The sequence below is a fragment of the Ogataea polymorpha genome (genome assembly GCF_001664045.1).
Source record: "Ogataea polymorpha strain NCYC 495 leu1.1 chromosome Unknown OGAPOscaffold_1, whole genome shotgun sequence".
NCBI classification, from domain to species: domain Eukaryota; kingdom Fungi; phylum Ascomycota; class Pichiomycetes; order Pichiales; family Pichiaceae; genus Ogataea; species Ogataea polymorpha.
The window spans coordinates 271,156-288,009 of NW_017264698.1; the positions used below are offsets into that span (position 1 = coordinate 271,156).

At 43.0% G+C, this 16,854-nt stretch overlaps 14 protein-coding genes across 14 annotated transcripts in view; 7 read left to right on the forward strand and 7 right to left on the reverse strand.

The window, feature by feature from the left end:
* The window catches only part of OGAPODRAFT_15092 (uncharacterized protein), a 100,993-nt gene that overhangs the window by 8,104 nt on the left and 76,035 nt on the right, over nucleotides 1-16,854 (reverse strand). The window contains exon 5 of the mRNA XM_018353489.1: nucleotides 2,417-2,458. The gene's annotated coding sequence lies outside the window, so the exon portion shown is untranslated. The remainder of the gene's footprint in view (nucleotides 1-2,416; nucleotides 2,459-16,854) is intronic.
* On the forward strand, nucleotides 26-726 carry OGAPODRAFT_74478 (uncharacterized protein; the record flags this gene model as incomplete). The annotated part of the gene is made up of 1 exon (XM_018355893.1): nucleotides 26-726. One exon carries the CDS (start codon nucleotides 26-28, stop codon nucleotides 707-709), a length of 684 nt encoding a protein of 227 aa, XP_018212908.1. The 3' UTR covers nucleotides 710-726.
* Nucleotides 814-1,444, reverse strand: OGAPODRAFT_15094 (uncharacterized protein; the record flags this gene model as incomplete). Its single annotated transcript, XM_018353491.1, has 1 exon — nucleotides 814-1,444. A coding segment is annotated over exon 1 (271 nt), but the record flags the coding sequence as incomplete, so codon positions are not given.
* On the forward strand, nucleotides 2,206-4,593 carry OGAPODRAFT_15095 (uncharacterized protein). The gene has a single exon (XM_018353492.1). The coding sequence runs from the start codon at nucleotides 2,217-2,219 to the stop codon at nucleotides 4,467-4,469; it is 2,253 nt and encodes a 750-aa protein (XP_018212910.1). The 5' UTR covers nucleotides 2,206-2,216; the 3' UTR covers nucleotides 4,470-4,593.
* Nucleotides 4,696-6,902, forward strand: OGAPODRAFT_84128 (uncharacterized protein; the record flags this gene model as incomplete). Its single annotated transcript, XM_018356757.1, has 3 exons — nucleotides 4,696-5,413; nucleotides 5,492-5,835; nucleotides 5,914-6,902. Coding segments are annotated over exons 1-3 (1,890 nt in total), but the record flags the coding sequence as incomplete, so codon positions are not given.
* OGAPODRAFT_91744 (uncharacterized protein) lies at nucleotides 6,999-8,402 on the reverse strand (the record flags this gene model as incomplete). Its single annotated transcript, XM_018357033.1, has 1 exon — nucleotides 6,999-8,402. The coding sequence occupies exon 1, from the start codon at nucleotides 8,388-8,390 to the stop codon at nucleotides 6,999-7,001; it is 1,392 nt and encodes a 463-aa protein (XP_018212912.1). The 5' UTR covers nucleotides 8,391-8,402.
* On the reverse strand, nucleotides 8,488-8,970 carry OGAPODRAFT_15096 (uncharacterized protein; the record flags this gene model as incomplete). The annotated part of the gene is made up of 1 exon (XM_018353493.1): nucleotides 8,488-8,970. A coding segment is annotated over exon 1 (455 nt), but the record flags the coding sequence as incomplete, so codon positions are not given.
* On the forward strand, nucleotides 9,049-11,196 carry OGAPODRAFT_74482 (uncharacterized protein; the record flags this gene model as incomplete). Its single annotated transcript, XM_018355894.1, has 1 exon — nucleotides 9,049-11,196. One exon carries the CDS (start codon nucleotides 9,049-9,051, stop codon nucleotides 10,282-10,284), a length of 1,236 nt encoding a protein of 411 aa, XP_018212914.1. The 3' UTR covers nucleotides 10,285-11,196.
* Nucleotides 10,579-11,195, reverse strand: OGAPODRAFT_5893 (uncharacterized protein; the record flags this gene model as incomplete). Its single annotated transcript, XM_018355768.1, has 2 exons — nucleotides 10,579-10,589; nucleotides 10,748-11,195. 2 exons carry the CDS (start codon nucleotides 11,193-11,195, stop codon nucleotides 10,579-10,581), a joined length of 459 nt encoding a protein of 152 aa, XP_018212915.1.
* OGAPODRAFT_15097 (uncharacterized protein) lies at nucleotides 11,284-13,347 on the forward strand. The gene has a single exon (XM_018353494.1). It carries the CDS (start codon nucleotides 11,301-11,303, stop codon nucleotides 12,501-12,503), a length of 1,203 nt encoding a protein of 400 aa, XP_018212916.1. The 5' UTR covers nucleotides 11,284-11,300; the 3' UTR covers nucleotides 12,504-13,347.
* OGAPODRAFT_5895 (uncharacterized protein) lies at nucleotides 12,560-13,243 on the reverse strand (the record flags this gene model as incomplete). The annotated part of the gene is made up of 1 exon (XM_018355769.1): nucleotides 12,560-13,243. One exon carries the CDS (start codon nucleotides 13,241-13,243, stop codon nucleotides 12,560-12,562), a length of 684 nt encoding a protein of 227 aa, XP_018212917.1.
* OGAPODRAFT_15098 (uncharacterized protein) lies at nucleotides 13,438-14,692 on the reverse strand (the record flags this gene model as incomplete). Its single annotated transcript, XM_018353495.1, has 1 exon — nucleotides 13,438-14,692. A coding segment is annotated over one exon (1,255 nt), but the record flags the coding sequence as incomplete, so codon positions are not given.
* Nucleotides 15,173-15,657, forward strand: OGAPODRAFT_15099 (uncharacterized protein). Its single transcript, XM_018353496.1, has one exon. It carries the CDS (start codon nucleotides 15,186-15,188, stop codon nucleotides 15,573-15,575), a length of 390 nt encoding a protein of 129 aa, XP_018212919.1. The 5' UTR covers nucleotides 15,173-15,185; the 3' UTR covers nucleotides 15,576-15,657.
* On the forward strand, nucleotides 15,707-16,599 carry OGAPODRAFT_15100 (uncharacterized protein). The gene has a single exon (XM_018353497.1). The coding sequence runs from the start codon at nucleotides 15,739-15,741 to the stop codon at nucleotides 16,585-16,587; it is 849 nt and encodes a 282-aa protein (XP_018212920.1). The 5' UTR covers nucleotides 15,707-15,738; the 3' UTR covers nucleotides 16,588-16,599.

Here is a 16,854-nt window from a genome sequence, read left to right on the forward strand (position 1 = left end):
TCGAAGCACAGCAAACGATCGTATCATGACATTGGTAAACACAGACTCCAATGTAATGGAAACAAAACTGGCTACATTCAAGACAGCTAAGTTCTACAAAATTCCACCGCCAGAGGTGATTCCAGACACTACATACACCGTGGATGAAAATAATGGTTCAAAAGGATACAAGGAGACCCAAATAATACGATACAGGTTTCAGCCGGAGAATTGGCGGTTGAAGCGCTCAAACTACCTGTTCAAAGGATCTATAGAGTTACACGAACTACAAAGCTTAGATGCGTTGGAGTCCAGTAAGGATCTCTCCTCGGAATTGAAATGTCGCCTGACTATTAATGCCCCTGGAATAGACCACTGGGGAACTGCCTATTACGAGAGAATTTACCACGATGGTCTCCCGGTAACTAATTACAAACAATCGAGTCCCTTCATGACAATTCAGAAGATAATACATCAGCACTACGTTGTGATACTAACAGAGGAGGACAAAAAGATAGCTATAGGGATGATCTTACTAGATTTCTTTGACGATTTACGACTTACATCGAACCTCAAGGATTTCGAGGAAAGGTTCAGAAAATTGCTTGCATTCAAAGACAACTTTGTCAACGAGTCTCCGAAGACAACAAAGGAGGAAAAATCAGAAGGATCACCCAATAAATTTAATATCGATGAGGATGACGAATTCGGGGATTTTGTGTCCAACTAACTAATTACGAAAATAATGAATACTAATGTTTCCTATCTACATCGTAATTACATATCTCTCTTCCACAACACTTCTTGTTTCAACTTGATCAACTTTGCGTTCTTTGTTCTGCTGTCCCATCTTCTCACCGCTTGTTCTAATTTCTTTTGATGTTTCGCAATGGTTTCTGGATTAGGAGTCGTGGAGATATTGATGAAATGGTCTGACACTTTAAACTTGGCTTTGATCTCGCGTCTTGGAATTCCTTTGTTTCTCATTTCCTGGATCTCCTGGATCTCTTTGTTGCTCAATGCGTAACTTTTCGGGGTGCTTGTCTTGAAAATTATTGGCATGTTGTCCAGATTGGAGCTTATGCGTGTTTTTTCCTCAGGATAGTACAGCTCTGAGCTCTTTCTTGGGTCAGTGTCAGGGAGGAAAGCCTTAGGCGTCACCTCCGGATCTAAAGCCGATGGTGCTGGATGGTAGAAAAGACCATCTGGAAGCTGTGGTTTGATATTGAAGGCGGATGATTTTGCGTTGTATTTGTTTGGAACATGAGTCAGCTTCGGAGGTATCGAGGAAGATTTGAACCTCGCCAACGGAAAACGCAAGCCTTTACAGCAGGCTCCCAATGAATGCATCGCTGATTTTTCACAATTTTCTTTTACTTTTTGAAACAAAACATCATGGTGCAAGGATGTGCACACTCACTAGTCAGCGGTTTTTGATGCCAAAATGTATCTGCAAATAAAAAAACCTCATTGGCTCTCTTGGTGAAAAAAAAAAATCAGATGGGTGGTGTACGGGGTCTGAATTAGTTTTTCCATCCAAACACAAACATCGTTTCTTCATCATGTATATCAGGGCCGCAAATAGAACCAGAATCTCACGCTCCATATTCTCGACCACGTTCTTAGTGGCCTTCAGCATCGTTGCTGCCAATAGCGTTGTGTCTTGCCCCGTGGACAGAAGCGTTAACAGTGAAAGCGAGGTTCCAGGCCATCTCAGAGAACAGATGCTCAAAAGAGAGAAAGAACTGAAACAATAAGGCAGCGATCAGACACCTGATTGTGTGCTATTTGTCATATCACAGATGAACAACACTAGTATATATCGACATTGGCGCAACGCCAATTACGGAGCGATGACAACGGTTTCTCATAGAAAGTGACCCAATACCACTGTTTCATTGCTATATGGTCATGAGTACCAAGCACCACAAACAGTCGGAACATGGACCTTCAACTTAACCGCTACATTCGGCAAGCGTCTTAACCTCTTGGAAGCTACGCTTTCACAAAGACGTATTTCTCATCAAATGGACAGATGTGGGTCTGATCCAAAGTATATATGGGTAGTTGCAATCCCTCGCAACTCAATTATGGACAATTTGTGTATAATCTGCGTACATAATTGCGATTGTATAGTAAGTCTATTACACGTTTATTGTCTTAGCTCTTACTGGCTATACAGAATTTCAGGTGTAAAGTTTTTTTTTTTTCTCTGAGACAACCATACTTATTTATTGATGGGCGACGAAGAAGCCCAATCGGACTACTCCCCGGAGGCTAACTTTAATGACCCGGAAACCTCTGAGGAAAAATCAAACCTGCATGATGGTTCCGATAGTGAGCACTTGAATTCGGGAACAGAGGTAGACAACGTTACCGAAGATGATGGAGCAACTGATCGAGGCAAAGCAGACAACGAGAACATGAACACTACAATACAGCAGGATGCCCCTGAAAAGCCTTCAGTAAGCTCACCCGAGGAAGATGAGTATAATCCGGAGTCGATATATGAAGAAGACGCAAAAGAGGATTCTACCACTACGTCCGAAATTAATCAAGAGGCCACCCAAAAATCAGTTCTTGAGCCAGTTGTAGTAGCAAAGATAAACGAAGACCCTCAACCAGAAGACAAAGCGAGTATTGAAGAGAAGAAAGATGATGAAGAAGAAGAAGAAGAAGAAGAAGAAGAAAAAGAGGAAGTAGAAGAAGAAGTGGAAACGAAGACGGAGAATTGGCCTGAAGATGCCAGACCCGATTCGCCGCCTACGTCGGCAAATGGCGAAGACATGGACGTCCAGCTATTTAACGACGTGATCAAATTTTTCCTGAACAGCTCCTTACTGAACGATGCTGAGTTCCAACAGTTGTCCCCTGCTGACAAAGAACTGAGATTACTTGACGAGTACAACAAAGCCAACAATACGCATGTAAATGTTCGAGTGAACTTCGGAGCAACAACGTCTTATAATAAGCCCCAGATGCGTCCTGGTGAGACATTCCAGGTATTGGTGCCTATCAATCCGTTTTGCCTAAGACCTGACATCACTCAGCCAATGTCCCCAGATGAGAGATCAAGTTACGAACAATATTTGCGCGACGAAGATACCGCCTTGAGCAGCGGCAAATGGGATAATTTTCCTATTGGTTCGCGACTGTTTATCGGAAACCTTGCTGTTAACACGTTAAGCAAAGAGGATGTTTACAGGATTTTCCACCCATATGGAGAAGTGAAACAAGTCAATCTTAAACAAGGTTTTGGCTTTGTACAATATGCCAAGGCGGAAGAGTGTTCGCGGGCCATCGAAGGAGAAAAAAATGTTCCGCTTCATAACAGGTTTATGCACTTGCAGGTTTCGAAGCATCAGGTCCAGAGAGCCATGGAGCAGCAAGGAAAAAATACCGGCTCATCAAAGAACAACAGAGGGAGATCGAGATCTCCGGATGGTGGTCACAATAAAAATCGGTCTAGGTCTCCGATCAACGAAACGGAAGTCAAGGTCATTACTTCGAACGATTCGACGCCAGAGTTCAATAACAGATTACTGAAAAGACTCAAACAGGATGGATTGTTTTTAGAAACTGAACATTTTGATTTGCCTGTGTCGGAAGTTCCCCAAGAAGCAAGTACGTCTGCCGCTTATAGGGGCGTCCTGGCTGTTGTGATTCCTCACCATGATAAGCTAGACATGATGATTTACGAGAAAACTTCCGATGGTGGCATTAGATTCGATGAGTACTCCGAAATCTCCATCAATGAGGCCATCGAACTAATTTTAAGTGCAAAAGCGAAGCGTTTTGCTTCTACCTCGCGGGAGCATCAATCGAGAGGCCGCTCCAGACAAAACAACGGTGGCCAAAATCGCCAGTCAAAAACTAGCAACCAAGCTCTGTACAGCTCGCGCAACGGTAAACAACAACAACAGAACTCTGGATCTGGAAGGTACGGCAACTCCAGATACAACCATCAGTATCCTACTGCTTATGCCACTGGAAGCAACGCACAACCTTTTGTGCCCCGTCCAGGGTATGGCACGCCTACTCCGCCGCCCGCACCGTATGGCATACCAAGTAACGTGGGGTTTGCTCCTTCCTATCCAGGTTATCAGCAGCAATTGTATCAGCCGATGGGTATGCCTCAAGTTTCTCCACCTCAACCACAGGGAAATCAGGCGCAACTACTACAAACCATGCAAAGCATGGACCCTGCAACCTTGCAAAATGTCTTGTCCTTGATGCAGCAAATGCAAACTCAACAACCTGGAAGTAACCAACAAACCTCGATGCCGCAAGGAAACGCCTTATCCGGCCTCTTGAATCAGTTGCAAAACTCTGCACCGGGTAACGCCCCACCTGCACCATCATACTCTAGTTCGCTGAATCAGCCTTCTCAGCCTAGTAATTCCAGCACTTCCGGCAGTTCGAGCAACAATAGTCAGGATCAGACTAACGACTTGTTTGAAACCTTGGCCAGACTTAAGAATAATATGTGACGCCTTGATATCTGCATATTTCTTCAATTGTTATACTTTCACGGTTGTAGGATTACAGTTATTTGCTAAAATATCAGGACACCTCCCTTGACACGAGAATCGTAGACGAACTCTGGATTAATTCTAGCATGCCACCATAATCAGATCAAAAGTCGATCGACGGCAAAATCGACGTCACCGAAGATCTTGATATTATTTTTTTGGATCTGTATTTTGCGGGAACGCTCTGTTTACAAACATTAATTTGCCGTGGTTTTTTTGTTGGAGTTCACGATCTGTGCCTGCTGGTAGGTAGCAAATCGTTTTGATAATAGCAGAAGTACGTCTATTTCAAAAGAATTAGCGATATCGTTGCCACTTGCTTAGTCATACAAGAAGACAGAGATAATGAGTGTTGCGGATCAAACAATACGACAACTTCGAGCCAATATATTGTACTCGCTAGACTATGACCTTCTATCAACTGCTGAATTCACATCTGAACGGCTAATAGCTCAAAATCCAAATAATCTAGACAGCATTCATTTGTATGCGCTGGTGCTGTACAAACGCAAACGCTACAAAACGGCCTACAATCTGACAGCCAGCTATAGTGTACAGCATGTTGGCTGCTCATATATATTTGCCAAATCGTGCCTGGACCTCAAATGCGAATCCGATGGCATATCAGCGCTGACGAGGACCTTGCCCCTCTGGTCTCAGCTTAGTCGAGCGGACGATGCTGATTCAAGATACATGCCAGACAACGTTGCCTGCTACATTCTTTTAGCCAAGCTTTATGCATCTGTTGGAGACGTGAGACGTAGTGCACTGAACTATTCCCAGGTCCTCAATATCAATCCCTACATGTTCGAAGCGTTTGAAGAATTGTGCAAGATGGGCGTGAAAGTTAAAGTGAACTCCATTTACAAAGTGAACACCATTGATGAAATCTCAGGATCTTTGTTCAAAAATGTACAGCCCACTTCTGCAGATGAGAAAAAGGGAGGCTTTGGTTTCTCTGATCAAAAATCCGACAGCAGACATTTTTTCAAAACCCCAGCACATTCAAGCACTGGGCCAGCAAACGGTGGAAGTGTTGCTCAGACACCAGAGCAACAAAGTCACACTATATTGGCTACTCCCAGGGTAAAACAACTGCAAATGCCAGACGCACCAAATCGAAAAGCCGCAAAGAGCTCGAGTTTTGATGGATTTAAACATCCATCAGCCCCAACGGATTCCATACGCCGCAAGACTTCGAGAAATTCAACTTCTATCACCTCAAGGCTTTTAGGACATCCATTGAACACACTCACAGATTCGAACTTCACCGCGACAAGTGGAGTACCGGGGGCTTCTTCAGCAGGATCACAGAATTCCAAACGTGAGGGAGCCGGAATGAAGCGTGTCATCGGTTCGACGTTCTCAAATTCTGGTATGGTAGGAAACGAGTCAAGACCAGAGATTTTTCAAAGATCAAATGACCAACATCTTCTTGGAATTTACGCTAAGCTTGCAAAAGGTTTCAAAGCAATGTGCTTTTATGATTGTTTTAAGGCAATCAGAATATTCGACTCGCTTCCAGAAAATGAACGGAATACTCCCTGGGTTCTAGGAAAACTAGGACGTTTACATTTTGAGATTGTGAATTACGAGGAAGCCGAGAATTATTTCATCAAATTGCGCCAGCTTGACAGAACGCGGATCGAAGAAATGGAGTATTACTCTACATTATTATGGCATTTACATAAGGAAATGGATTTAAGTTTCCTATCGCACGAACTCCATGAAATTTCCAAAGACTCACCCGAGGCCTGGATTGCCGTGGGAAATTTGTTTTCACTGAACCGTGAACCGGATGAAGCAATAAAATGTTTCCAGAAAGCTAATCAGGTGGACAAGAATTTCGCATACTCTTATACTCTACAAGGCCATGAATATTTGTCGAATGATGCATTTGAGAATGCATTGGAATGTTTTAGACACGCGATTCTCCTCGACAAACGACATTATAATGCATTCTATGGAATTGGAATGGTTTATTTGAAACTAGGTGATTTCCGAAAAGCAGAGTTTCATTTCCGGAAAGCAGTTGAAATAAATCCGGTGAATGTAATTCTCATATGTTGTGTGGGAATGGTTCTCGAAAAATTGGGCAAGAAAGAGCAAGCTTTAAGACAATATATCTTTGCATCTCGTCTGCAGCCTTTGTCGATGCTGGCATTGTTCAAAAAGGCTCAAGCATTGATTTCACTGAAAAGATACGATCTGGCTCTCAAGGATTTTGAAAAGCTTGAGAATTTGGCTCCAGATGAGGCTTCCGTCCATTTCTTGCTCGGAAAACTCTACAGGATCTACGGACGGAAAAATGATGCTATTAAGCAATTCACTATAGCTTTGAACCTGGATCCTAAGGGCTCACATTTAATTAAAGAAGCTCTAGAAAGCTTAGAAGACGAGGAAGATGTTGACACTACGGGCCATGATTCCTAAAAGCATGGGATTAGCTTAGTTATTGTAACATGAAATTGTAATTGCCTAGCTCGATCAATGAGTCGCACCCAAGAAAAGAGTAGCAGACAAGCAGATTGTCATCACGATGAAGCCCCATATAAGCAACAACAATCCAGCGTATTTTAGAATCCATTCCTTGGTAGAAAGTGATGCGCTACCATCTCCTATCAATTTGTATGCAAAAAATCCTGGCAGGATAAATGAGATGGATGTCGAACCTGTAGAACCCACAATTGCTAGCACATGAGCAAGCGACTTCACTGTGATGGCAACAATGTAGGATGACACGACGATAATAGTTGTGATCACCACTAGTTTTGTGTTTGTAAGTTCCACATAATGGACACCTTCATTTTCCTCGTCGTCGGCAAAAGAATCATCGAAAAGAGTAGTCCCATTAAGAGGTGGAGCCTGAGATATCAAAATTCGACGCTCTTCAGTGGTCATGAGCGTCGAGCTAGTTGTTGATCTTGAGAGAGATCGTATGGAATCTGCTAGATTTGACTCATTAATGTAATACGCGACGTGATTTATAGATGCCCTAGCCGGATTTGATTGCAAGGGGTAGCTTAGAGTGACCAGAATCACAATGGCAATCCTTCCAATTGTTGATGAAATTGAATTTGGGTACATGGCAATAATATTCCCAGAGACGGTGTCGCCAAAAGTAAGATAACCAGAAAGACCAACAATGATGTAGAGAGCACAAGCTGACCCAATTGAAATAACATTCATTTTCGTGACACTTGCCAACGATCTGTCGTGAAGCTCGTTAATAATCCCTAGTTGATTTTGATGGCAGGTAAACCCAAACACAAGGATCGGAAATGAAGACAGAACCGCAACCACTGAGTTTGGCTTCAGCAAATGAACAGGTCCTTTGACAATATCTTCCTTTCCTCCACTCCATAGGTGCAAAAAATGGACCACGATTAATATCACCAAGTACCCCACTGAAGAAAGAGCAACAAGCGATGCGGTCTTGAGGGAATCCAATTTTCTTTTGTAGACAAGCGGTAATATGGTGGCCAGAAATAGGGTGATCCACAATGTTCGGCTTATTAGCCACGGGTGATTTTGAAGTGTACGGTCAGGGCAAATCGAGTCTACGATTTGAGGCATGAGATCCCCTACCACAATCAAATAGGAGCATGCTACACCAAAACATTTGATGGCAATCGCAAGGTCGAAAACAATCCCAAGCTGGGGAACCGTTAGCTTCGACAAAGAGAAAAATGAAGCATGCCCTGGAATCGTATATGAAGCTGATATCGCCAATAGGTATAAACCAAGACCAGAGGTGAACGCTGAAAACAAAACGAACAATATTCCCAATAAAACACCATCGCATTTGATGGCATAGGGCACACTAAGAAGACCAGCTCCCAAGATAGTGTTCATGAGGTTAATGATACCGGAACGCATTGTAGCACTTCCGTGTGAGTGATTCACCTGAGCCATAATTTAAATAGATAATTTTGATAAGATTTTTTATATGTATATACAATGTTTAATATCCTCTTCTAACAGCGTTCCGCACCACACCCAGTAATTTTCTGATACCGGCATCGAAGCGTGTTTTCTTAGTTTTGATTCTTTGTTGTAATTTTCTCTTACTTGGTTTCAAGTAGAATTTCTGTTCGTAGTATGTGCTTCTGAGCTTTGTAGACTGAGCCATCATTTCCAATCGTTTGATGCTTCTCATGAGATCTCCTTTCTTGACCAGAATAGAGCGTCCTGCGTGGGCTCCATCGAGAGGAAGCTTCGTAGCATATTCAAGGCAGTTTGGCTCTTTAAAAGCTGCGCTCACGGAAAAACTGCTCTCTCCCAAAAACGATGTCTTGGTGCTAGAGCCGGCTTGTTCTTTTTTATTGATTCCGCTTAGTATCGACAAAAGATCTGTTTTCGAATCCGAGGAGTTATATCTGAGCGAGCAGGGTGCTCTGTCAAGTATTTTAGGCCGCAAAATGCTGAACATCGTTGCAAAAGGATTGGTAGTTTTTTTTTTATACCTCTGTGGATGGTAGTGCGAGCAAGAAGAAATATAGCAAAAAAATATTTCAGTCTCATATTTTAGACAGTCATGAGTACAGAGCCAAATAATTTAGCCGAACAAATCGAAAAGGTGGCTCTTGAGGAAACTGCGGAGGAAACCTCCGTCAATGAGGCAACCGCAGAGGGCAACAACGGGGAAAAGAAAAAGAAAAAGAAGAAGAAGAATAACAAGAAAAAGAAGGGCGGTATCAATCAGTTCTTCCCCGACGGTGTGTTCCCTGAAGGAGAATGGCAGGAGTATACCGGAAGCGAAGAGAATTTGAAGAGAGTAACTGACGAGGAGAAAAGATATTTAGATCGTCAGGCTAACAACAAATGGAATGAGTTTAGAAAAGGAGCAGAGATTCATAGACGAGTGAGACAAACTGCCCAAAAGAACATCAAACCTGGAATGACAATGACTGAAGTTGCAGAGTCAATTGAGAATAGTGTCAGAGCCTACAGCGGTACAGACGATAGTTTAAAAGGTGGTATGGGATTTCCTTGCGGTGTGTCTCTCAACCATTGTGCGGCTCATTATACACCGAATGCTGGAGACAAAGTTGTTCTTCAATACGACGACGTGATGAAGGTTGATTTTGGTGTTCATGTTAACGGACATATCATTGATTGTGCTTGGACTCAGACTTTCAACGAGAGATACGATCCTCTGCTGAATGCAGTGAAGGAGGCCACAAACACCGGCATTAAGACCGCCGGAATCGATGTGAGAATGACAGATGTTGGTGAAGCCGTTGAAGAAGTGATGGAAAGCTACGAGGTTGAACTTGACGGCAAAGTTTATCCTGTTAAGTGCATACGGAATTTACAAGGACACAACATTAAACCGTACCAAATCCATGGTGGAAAGTCTGTACCAATTGTGAAAAACGGTGACACAACTAAGATGGAAGAAGGAGAGACATTTGCCATTGAGACATTCGGATCAACAGGTAAAGGCTATGTTGTTCATGGTGGTGAGTGTTCGCACTATATGAAAAACCTGGATGCACCTCCTAATGCGCCTATTAGACTCGATAGGGCCAAGAAGTTGATGCAGACGATAGACAAAAACTTCGGCTCTTTGCCATTTTGTCGCAGATATCTTGATCGGATCGGCGAAGAGAAATATTTATTAGCATTGAACCAATTGTGCAGAGCAGGACTGATCACAGAGCATCCTCCACTTGTTGACGTCAAAGGTTGTTATACGGCACAATACGAGCATACAATTCTGCTGCATCCAACTAGAAAAGAAGTTGTTTCGAGAGGCGATGACTATTAAAGCTCGTCTTTGAGCATAGATGGGATAGTTGATGTTGCAGTTTCCAGTAGGACTGATTTGCCCGGATCCAAGGCCGTGGCACTGACTGCCATTATCGTGTCGCTCATAGACGCTGTCAGTTCCACAGCTGAATTTCTTGTTTTGAGTGAAGAGGCTCCCCAGACCATTACAGTCAAGGACTTGTATAGTAGCCAGATGAACAATCTGATAGGTTTTCGAAAGATTCTCTTGTATAGTATCCAAATGCAGACTGTACAGAAGAAATACAAGGAGCTGTAAATCTGCTTTCTCTCTCTAGAACTTGACTCATTTATAGTCCTCACCAGTTTGTTTGATCTAACAAGAACATCTGTGAAATAACTGTACTTATTTGATAAGTTTGTGAGGGAATTTGTTGAATGCGCAAGATCTGATATATTCATTTCGCTTGCCAAAAGCGATGACTGTAGCAATTCATTTACACTTTGCAGTTTCCTCGTGAGAAGCGAGTTTTTGTTCAGCAGCTGCTCTTCCTTTGTAAGTTTTTTAAGATTATGATCATCGAGGATCGGCTCATCTGTAAGCTCATCAGTTTGCTCTTCTTCCTCTTGCGCTGTCCAAGATTTTGAGGACAGCAATAATTCTCTGAAGTCCACTCTCACATCGAAAAAACGCTCTTTGAGTAGTGCAAACTGGTATTCCATGTCCTCCTGCGTATCTCCAGATACGCAATCAAGTTTCGCTGTTATAATGTTTGCGAGTTCTTCAAGTTTTTCGTAGAGGTCTGTGCTCTGGGCCTGAGTATTCAGACGGATGAGCTCAAAGTCAATGTCAGTTTTGTTCTTTGAATGCTTAAACTCATATAAAGCAACCTGAAGGTCATTGAGCAAATGCTGGAAGTCTTGAAGATCACGATTGAGGTCCAAATCCATGCTCAGAACAAAGATCAAAGAATTTCGGGTACCAAAAAGATGTAAGGATGTCAATGATTTCGAAAAATAAATACCGGTGGCGAACAAAAAAAGGATCCTAAAGATATGATTATCGATACATTGTCGTCTGGAGTTCGCAGAATTCCGGATTTTGAGGTTGCACAAAACGTTTATCTTCTTCAGCAGGGCTTTGGGAATGATGAGCTTGTGTACCGAATCCTTGAACAGATCAAGGAACAACAGATGGCACCCTACTATGACTACATAACTAATGAATTGAAAATACCAGGACTCAAGTTTGACAAAGGACTATATGATAAATTGGCTCAGCAGAACACCGAGAAAATTGCTGAGTTAAAGAAACAGCTAGAGAAGCTTGCAGAGGATGATGAAGGAGAATTGGAGATATTGAAAGTTTGGACAGACCTTCTAGAGTATTATGCCGCGATTGGCGACAAAACCAATGCGTTGGCTACCTACCAAAAAACTTTTGAGCTGGCACCGTCCACAGGCTCGAAAATTGATCTGGTGTTAACCATTGCAAGAATCGGATTCTTTCTCGATGATAAATTGTTCACTAAGAAATACCTTGATGAAGCGAACATTTTAATTGAGAAAGGTGGAGATTGGGAGAGGCGAAACCGGTACAAGACGTATCTCGGAATTTACCTGATGTCCACTAGAAAATTTGAGGAAGCATCTAAACTTTTGATTGATTCACTGGCTACCTTCACATCGACTGAGATATCAACATATGAGCAGGTGGCTCAATACTCACTGATTTGCGGTGCCATTTCACTAGAAAGACCCGATTTGCGTAAGAAACTGATCGAGTCTCCAGAGATTCTAACTATTGGCTCTGATTCACCTGAGCTAGTCTCAATCTACAATCTGATCAAGTCGCTGTATTACTGTGAGTATCAAGATTTCTTTCCAAATTTGATTAAGACCCATGACGAGATTTTGGTTAAAAACAAATTCTTGCGTCCTCACACCAACTTCTACATGAGAGAAATCAGATGTAAGGCATATTCTCAATTGCTAGAGAGCTACAAATCTTTATCCCTCAAGTCGATGGCCGAGAGTTTTGGGGTCTCCGAGGACTTTTTGGATCAAGATCTTTGCAAATTCATTCCGAATAAAAAAATCAATTGCATCATAGACAAAGTGAATGGAATCGTCGAAACGAATAGGCCTGACAACAAAAACAACCAATATCATGCTCTCATCAAAAATGGAGATTCATTGTTGACGAAACTCCAAAAATACGGTGCAGCGGTGCGTTTGAGTGGTGCAGAAAAGGTGTAGTAGAATTACTGATAACACAATAATAAAAATGCGGTATAAATAAAACGTACACTCTATCATCTTGATCTTTGAGCCAATCTTTTTGAGCTTGGTGGTCCATCTTCGGTGCCTAAAACTCTGTTGTCGCTAATTTTGCCCAAATTTTTAGGCCTCCTAGAATTAGCCTTGGTCTGTTTCTTCGCAGGTTCCGGTTGCGACTCAGACTTTGGGCCTGATTGATAGTCTTCGTTACGATCATTTGAGTTGTGACTTCTTTCTGACGTAAAGGAGGTATCTTCGGGTTTTTCGTAGGCCGAAAGTGGCTTTCCCTCAGACTCTTCCTTTTTTGAAACAGGCTCATCAAACACCTTTACATGCTCGTCGACGGCATTTGTTTCCTCTTCTTTCACAACTAGTCTGCCCTTTGTATCACTTGTAGCGTCCACCTCCTCCAACTTGTCATTGAAGTGACTTTTTTCTTTGTTCACCTCCACCGATCCGGCGCCTTCATTATCCAGTTTCGATAGCTCCCTTGAAATGGCCTTGATCGCCTCGCGATCCTCTATCTCTTGTTCTTCTTTTGTCGGACTGATAATCTCTTGTGGAACTATATCTCCTGGTTGATTGCTTGCGAGAACGAATTCAGAGTCCGGTTCGGTATCTGGGTTGTTGCCACGGCCCAGGGCCTTTCCGATCTCTGAACCAGTCAAATGCTTGATCTGATGGGTTCCAACGTTCGGTTGTGTAGGAATCATGAACATGACGCCCAAGACGATCAGACAGGCTAGAGTAAGGAGTAAAACCTTAGTTTTTGAGTGACTAAAGAGTGAACTCATCTTTGAAACGAAACTTGAGATTACCCCGGCTATTAGTCTAATTTGAGAAAATACGTGTTCTGCCAAATTTTATTTTCCGGGCAGCTTGGTTGCAACCGGAATTTACAAAATTGTTGATGCTGGTTTCCAAACTTGGACAGAATTGTCATCGGAACAACTCACTAGCGTCCTGGAGTCGTGCAGGTTCCAATCAATATCATTAACGCCAAGCATGTGCCCCCCATGAACGAAACGCAATTCGTCACCTGGGTCACAAGACCAGTCCCATAGTTTGACAGTTCCGTCCGATGATCCCGTTGCAAGTAGTGAGCCACGCTCCGGGTTCCAAGACGCACAAGTGAGCGCTCCATTGTGCGACTGGTTGACAATCCTCACTGGCTCCTCAATGTGACGTAGATCGTGGAGAGAGATGTTTCCTGTTTCCGTGCCTATGACACATCCAAACTCATTGACACGACTGAACGATACCACGTTGATTGGCGACTCGGACAACTGGTCCTCTTTGACGCTACTCATGCGAGCCCTGCTATCAAAGATCTTCAACTTCTTATCGTCCCCCACCGTTCCTATAAGATTTTGGTGAAAATAGAGATACTCTAAACAATTGACTCCGTAATCATGGGCAGCAGCCGTTTCCATCGGCTGAAGGATTGAAGTCTTGTATTTGCGTTTTTGAAACTCGAGTCCAGTGGCAGTCGTCTGGGCTGGTTTTTTATCACTAGTGTTTTTCTTGAACTTGGTCAGGTCCCATAAAGCGATCGTCCCGTCTGAAGAGGCAGAAGCCAATTCTCCTTCTTTATATCTATTCCAATCAAGACCCCAGCCCTCACTTTGGTGGAAATCCAGCTTGATATCAGACAAGTCAGCGCTGTCATCGATTTCGTCCTCCGTATAGTTATTGGGCTTCTTGGTGCGATCAAACACATATAAATGTCCCCTGTTAGTGACAGTCGCTATCAAGTCTGGATTCTGCGGCATGTAGCGTGCCCTATTAATATCCCCTCTGTGAGGTATCTTTTGTATCAGCGACATTTTAGTGTCATGCCAGTCATTGCGCTTGACAATAAACTCATTTTTCAGTGGATCATAGTCTGAGGCGATGTCTACAAGCTTGGCTGTCTTCCTGAGTGTTTTCAGTCCGTACAAGTTGAGACTTTCGCATTTACTGAAACCGCTCGAATGCGATCCAAGTAACAGTCGGTGCTGCTGGTATTCTGTATCGGCTATCTCCTCTAAATCGGGAAACCATTGGACTGTAAGACTGGGCCACAACAGAGAGGTGGTCTGAATATAGTCATACAGTAGTGGCGCATTCTTTTTCCATATGAAGTACTTTTCGCGTCTCTCTTCACCTATAGGGTCACTGTCAGACATGTTCACTTGCTTGGACGAGCCCTGCGAAGACTCATTCCAGACAAAGCTAGCTTGGGCCATATTTAATTTTTCAGAACGCGCCTGTATTTTTATCGCGTTGTTGGTGCACGGGCGCGACAGGAATAGTATGGATACCAAGATTGAAGACGAACTACTGGGATGTCGTGAGAGATTCTACGAAACATTCATCAAAGACTCTGCTAACATGAGTTTAAAGGACTTAGATATCTGGCGGACGGAGACTATGCCAGATATACTTGAAACACGATTCACAAAAAAACGTCAAATGTGGCTCGAAAAGGCTGAACTACAGAGGCTCATGGAGTGGAAACTGACCAGGGGAAAGTTTCGTCCCACATTACCTAAACTGATTCAAAGTAATGATCCTGTCAGAGTTCGAGAATATACCGAGCAGGCATTTGGCGTGTTAATTGATTACTGCGACGCGAGCAAAGATAACGACAACGAATTCACTGCTGCAGTAAAAAAGTCAATGGAGCTTGCTTGCCAACTTAGGGGCGTGGGACCAGCCACATCCACGTTGATCCTGTCACTAGCAGGTCCGACTTTGAGGAAAACTCTTAATAATAATTTACGGGACATCCCGTTTTTCTCAGATGAGGTGTTCGAGATCCTCAATCCTGGATATGGCAAAATCAGGTACTCTACAAAAGAATACCTTGAGCTTGTCCTGCCCAAGTTACTGTTGTTCAAAAACAGGGAACTTCAGAAAATTGAAGAATCTCTATGGTGTCTCCACAGAGCGGACAAGATGTATGGAAAACTAGATGGCGCTCTGGCCAATATATTGACCTCGGTTCATGAGTTAACACGAGACCACCAACTAGTGGCCGCACGCCCATCAAAACGCCGCAAAAAATAGCTAGATAATCTTGCCAAACTCACTATAAATCGTTTTCCTCGTTCTCCTTGAGCACCGTTGCCCATGTACTTTTTTAGGCTGCTGCAGCCCCTGAGAATTTTTTGGGGACCTTGAAAATAAATATTGGATCAAAAAAAATAAACACGCTCATTATTAGACCACGATGGGAAGATCAAATCCGGTGTCATTATTCAACCCATTCGCTCTCAGCACCTTTGGATTTTCCTCCATAGGATGGATCATCACTTTTGCAGGATGCATTGCTACAAACACCCAAAATAGCGGTTTCCCAAAGTTCGCATGGTGGGCAGTCGTTTTCCAACTGTTGCTCTTGATCGTTATTGTTGTTCTGTACATTACAAACACCTTCCATTATCATAGATTTTTCCTGACCTGTGCCATCGGTGTCGCATTCGTGTACAACTCCAACGCGACCAACAACTTGGTTTACGACACGAACTCAGCCCCAGCAGCTGCCAGCGCCGGCTTCATCATCCAGTGTATTGTCAATATACTGTGGCTATTTTATTTCGGATCCGAACCTAGTTCACCTATTATCTCCTATATCGATTCATTCGGAAGCAGCGAAAACGTGATGTTGTCTTCCAAACGGTCGAAATCCAACAGAAATACCGCCGGGCAGTCTCAGATTCCGCTTGACGAACCATACAAGGACGAGACTATGGGATATGCTGAGAGAAACTCCGTTTCCAACGATAACTCGGGCTTACATGAAAATCCTTTTAATACTCAAAGCTATACTGCACAACTCAATGGACTAGAAAACGCTTCCACTACGAATAGGGCTTCCGCCTTGCCGGAAGATGATTATCCTATCACTGTTAGAGGATTGTTTGATTATGATGCAAGCCCTGACGATATCAACGAACTGTCGTTTAAAAAAGGCGATATTTTCCGTGTCAAAGACACCGTTGGAAACTGGTGGCAAGGTAAGAACTCGAAAGGTGAAATCGGTATGTGTCCAAGCAACTATCTCGAAGTTATTGGGTAATCTCTATATTCTGTATAGTCGTATAATAATCGTGTTTAGTATTTTGGACGATCGACGCGCGTCACGAACCTAGATCCATTCAAAGGGTCGAATTTTTTCTTGTTTACAATTTAAAACAAAATAAGGTCTAGTGCTTCCAGACTTTAATACATCAGGCTAATAGACAAACGCGGCACATTGCCGTTATCCAGATTTCATTCCTTGTCAAGCTGAAGTTTCATTCTTTGGTTGTCACTCAGTTAGAAAATATTGCGCTCGATATTAATT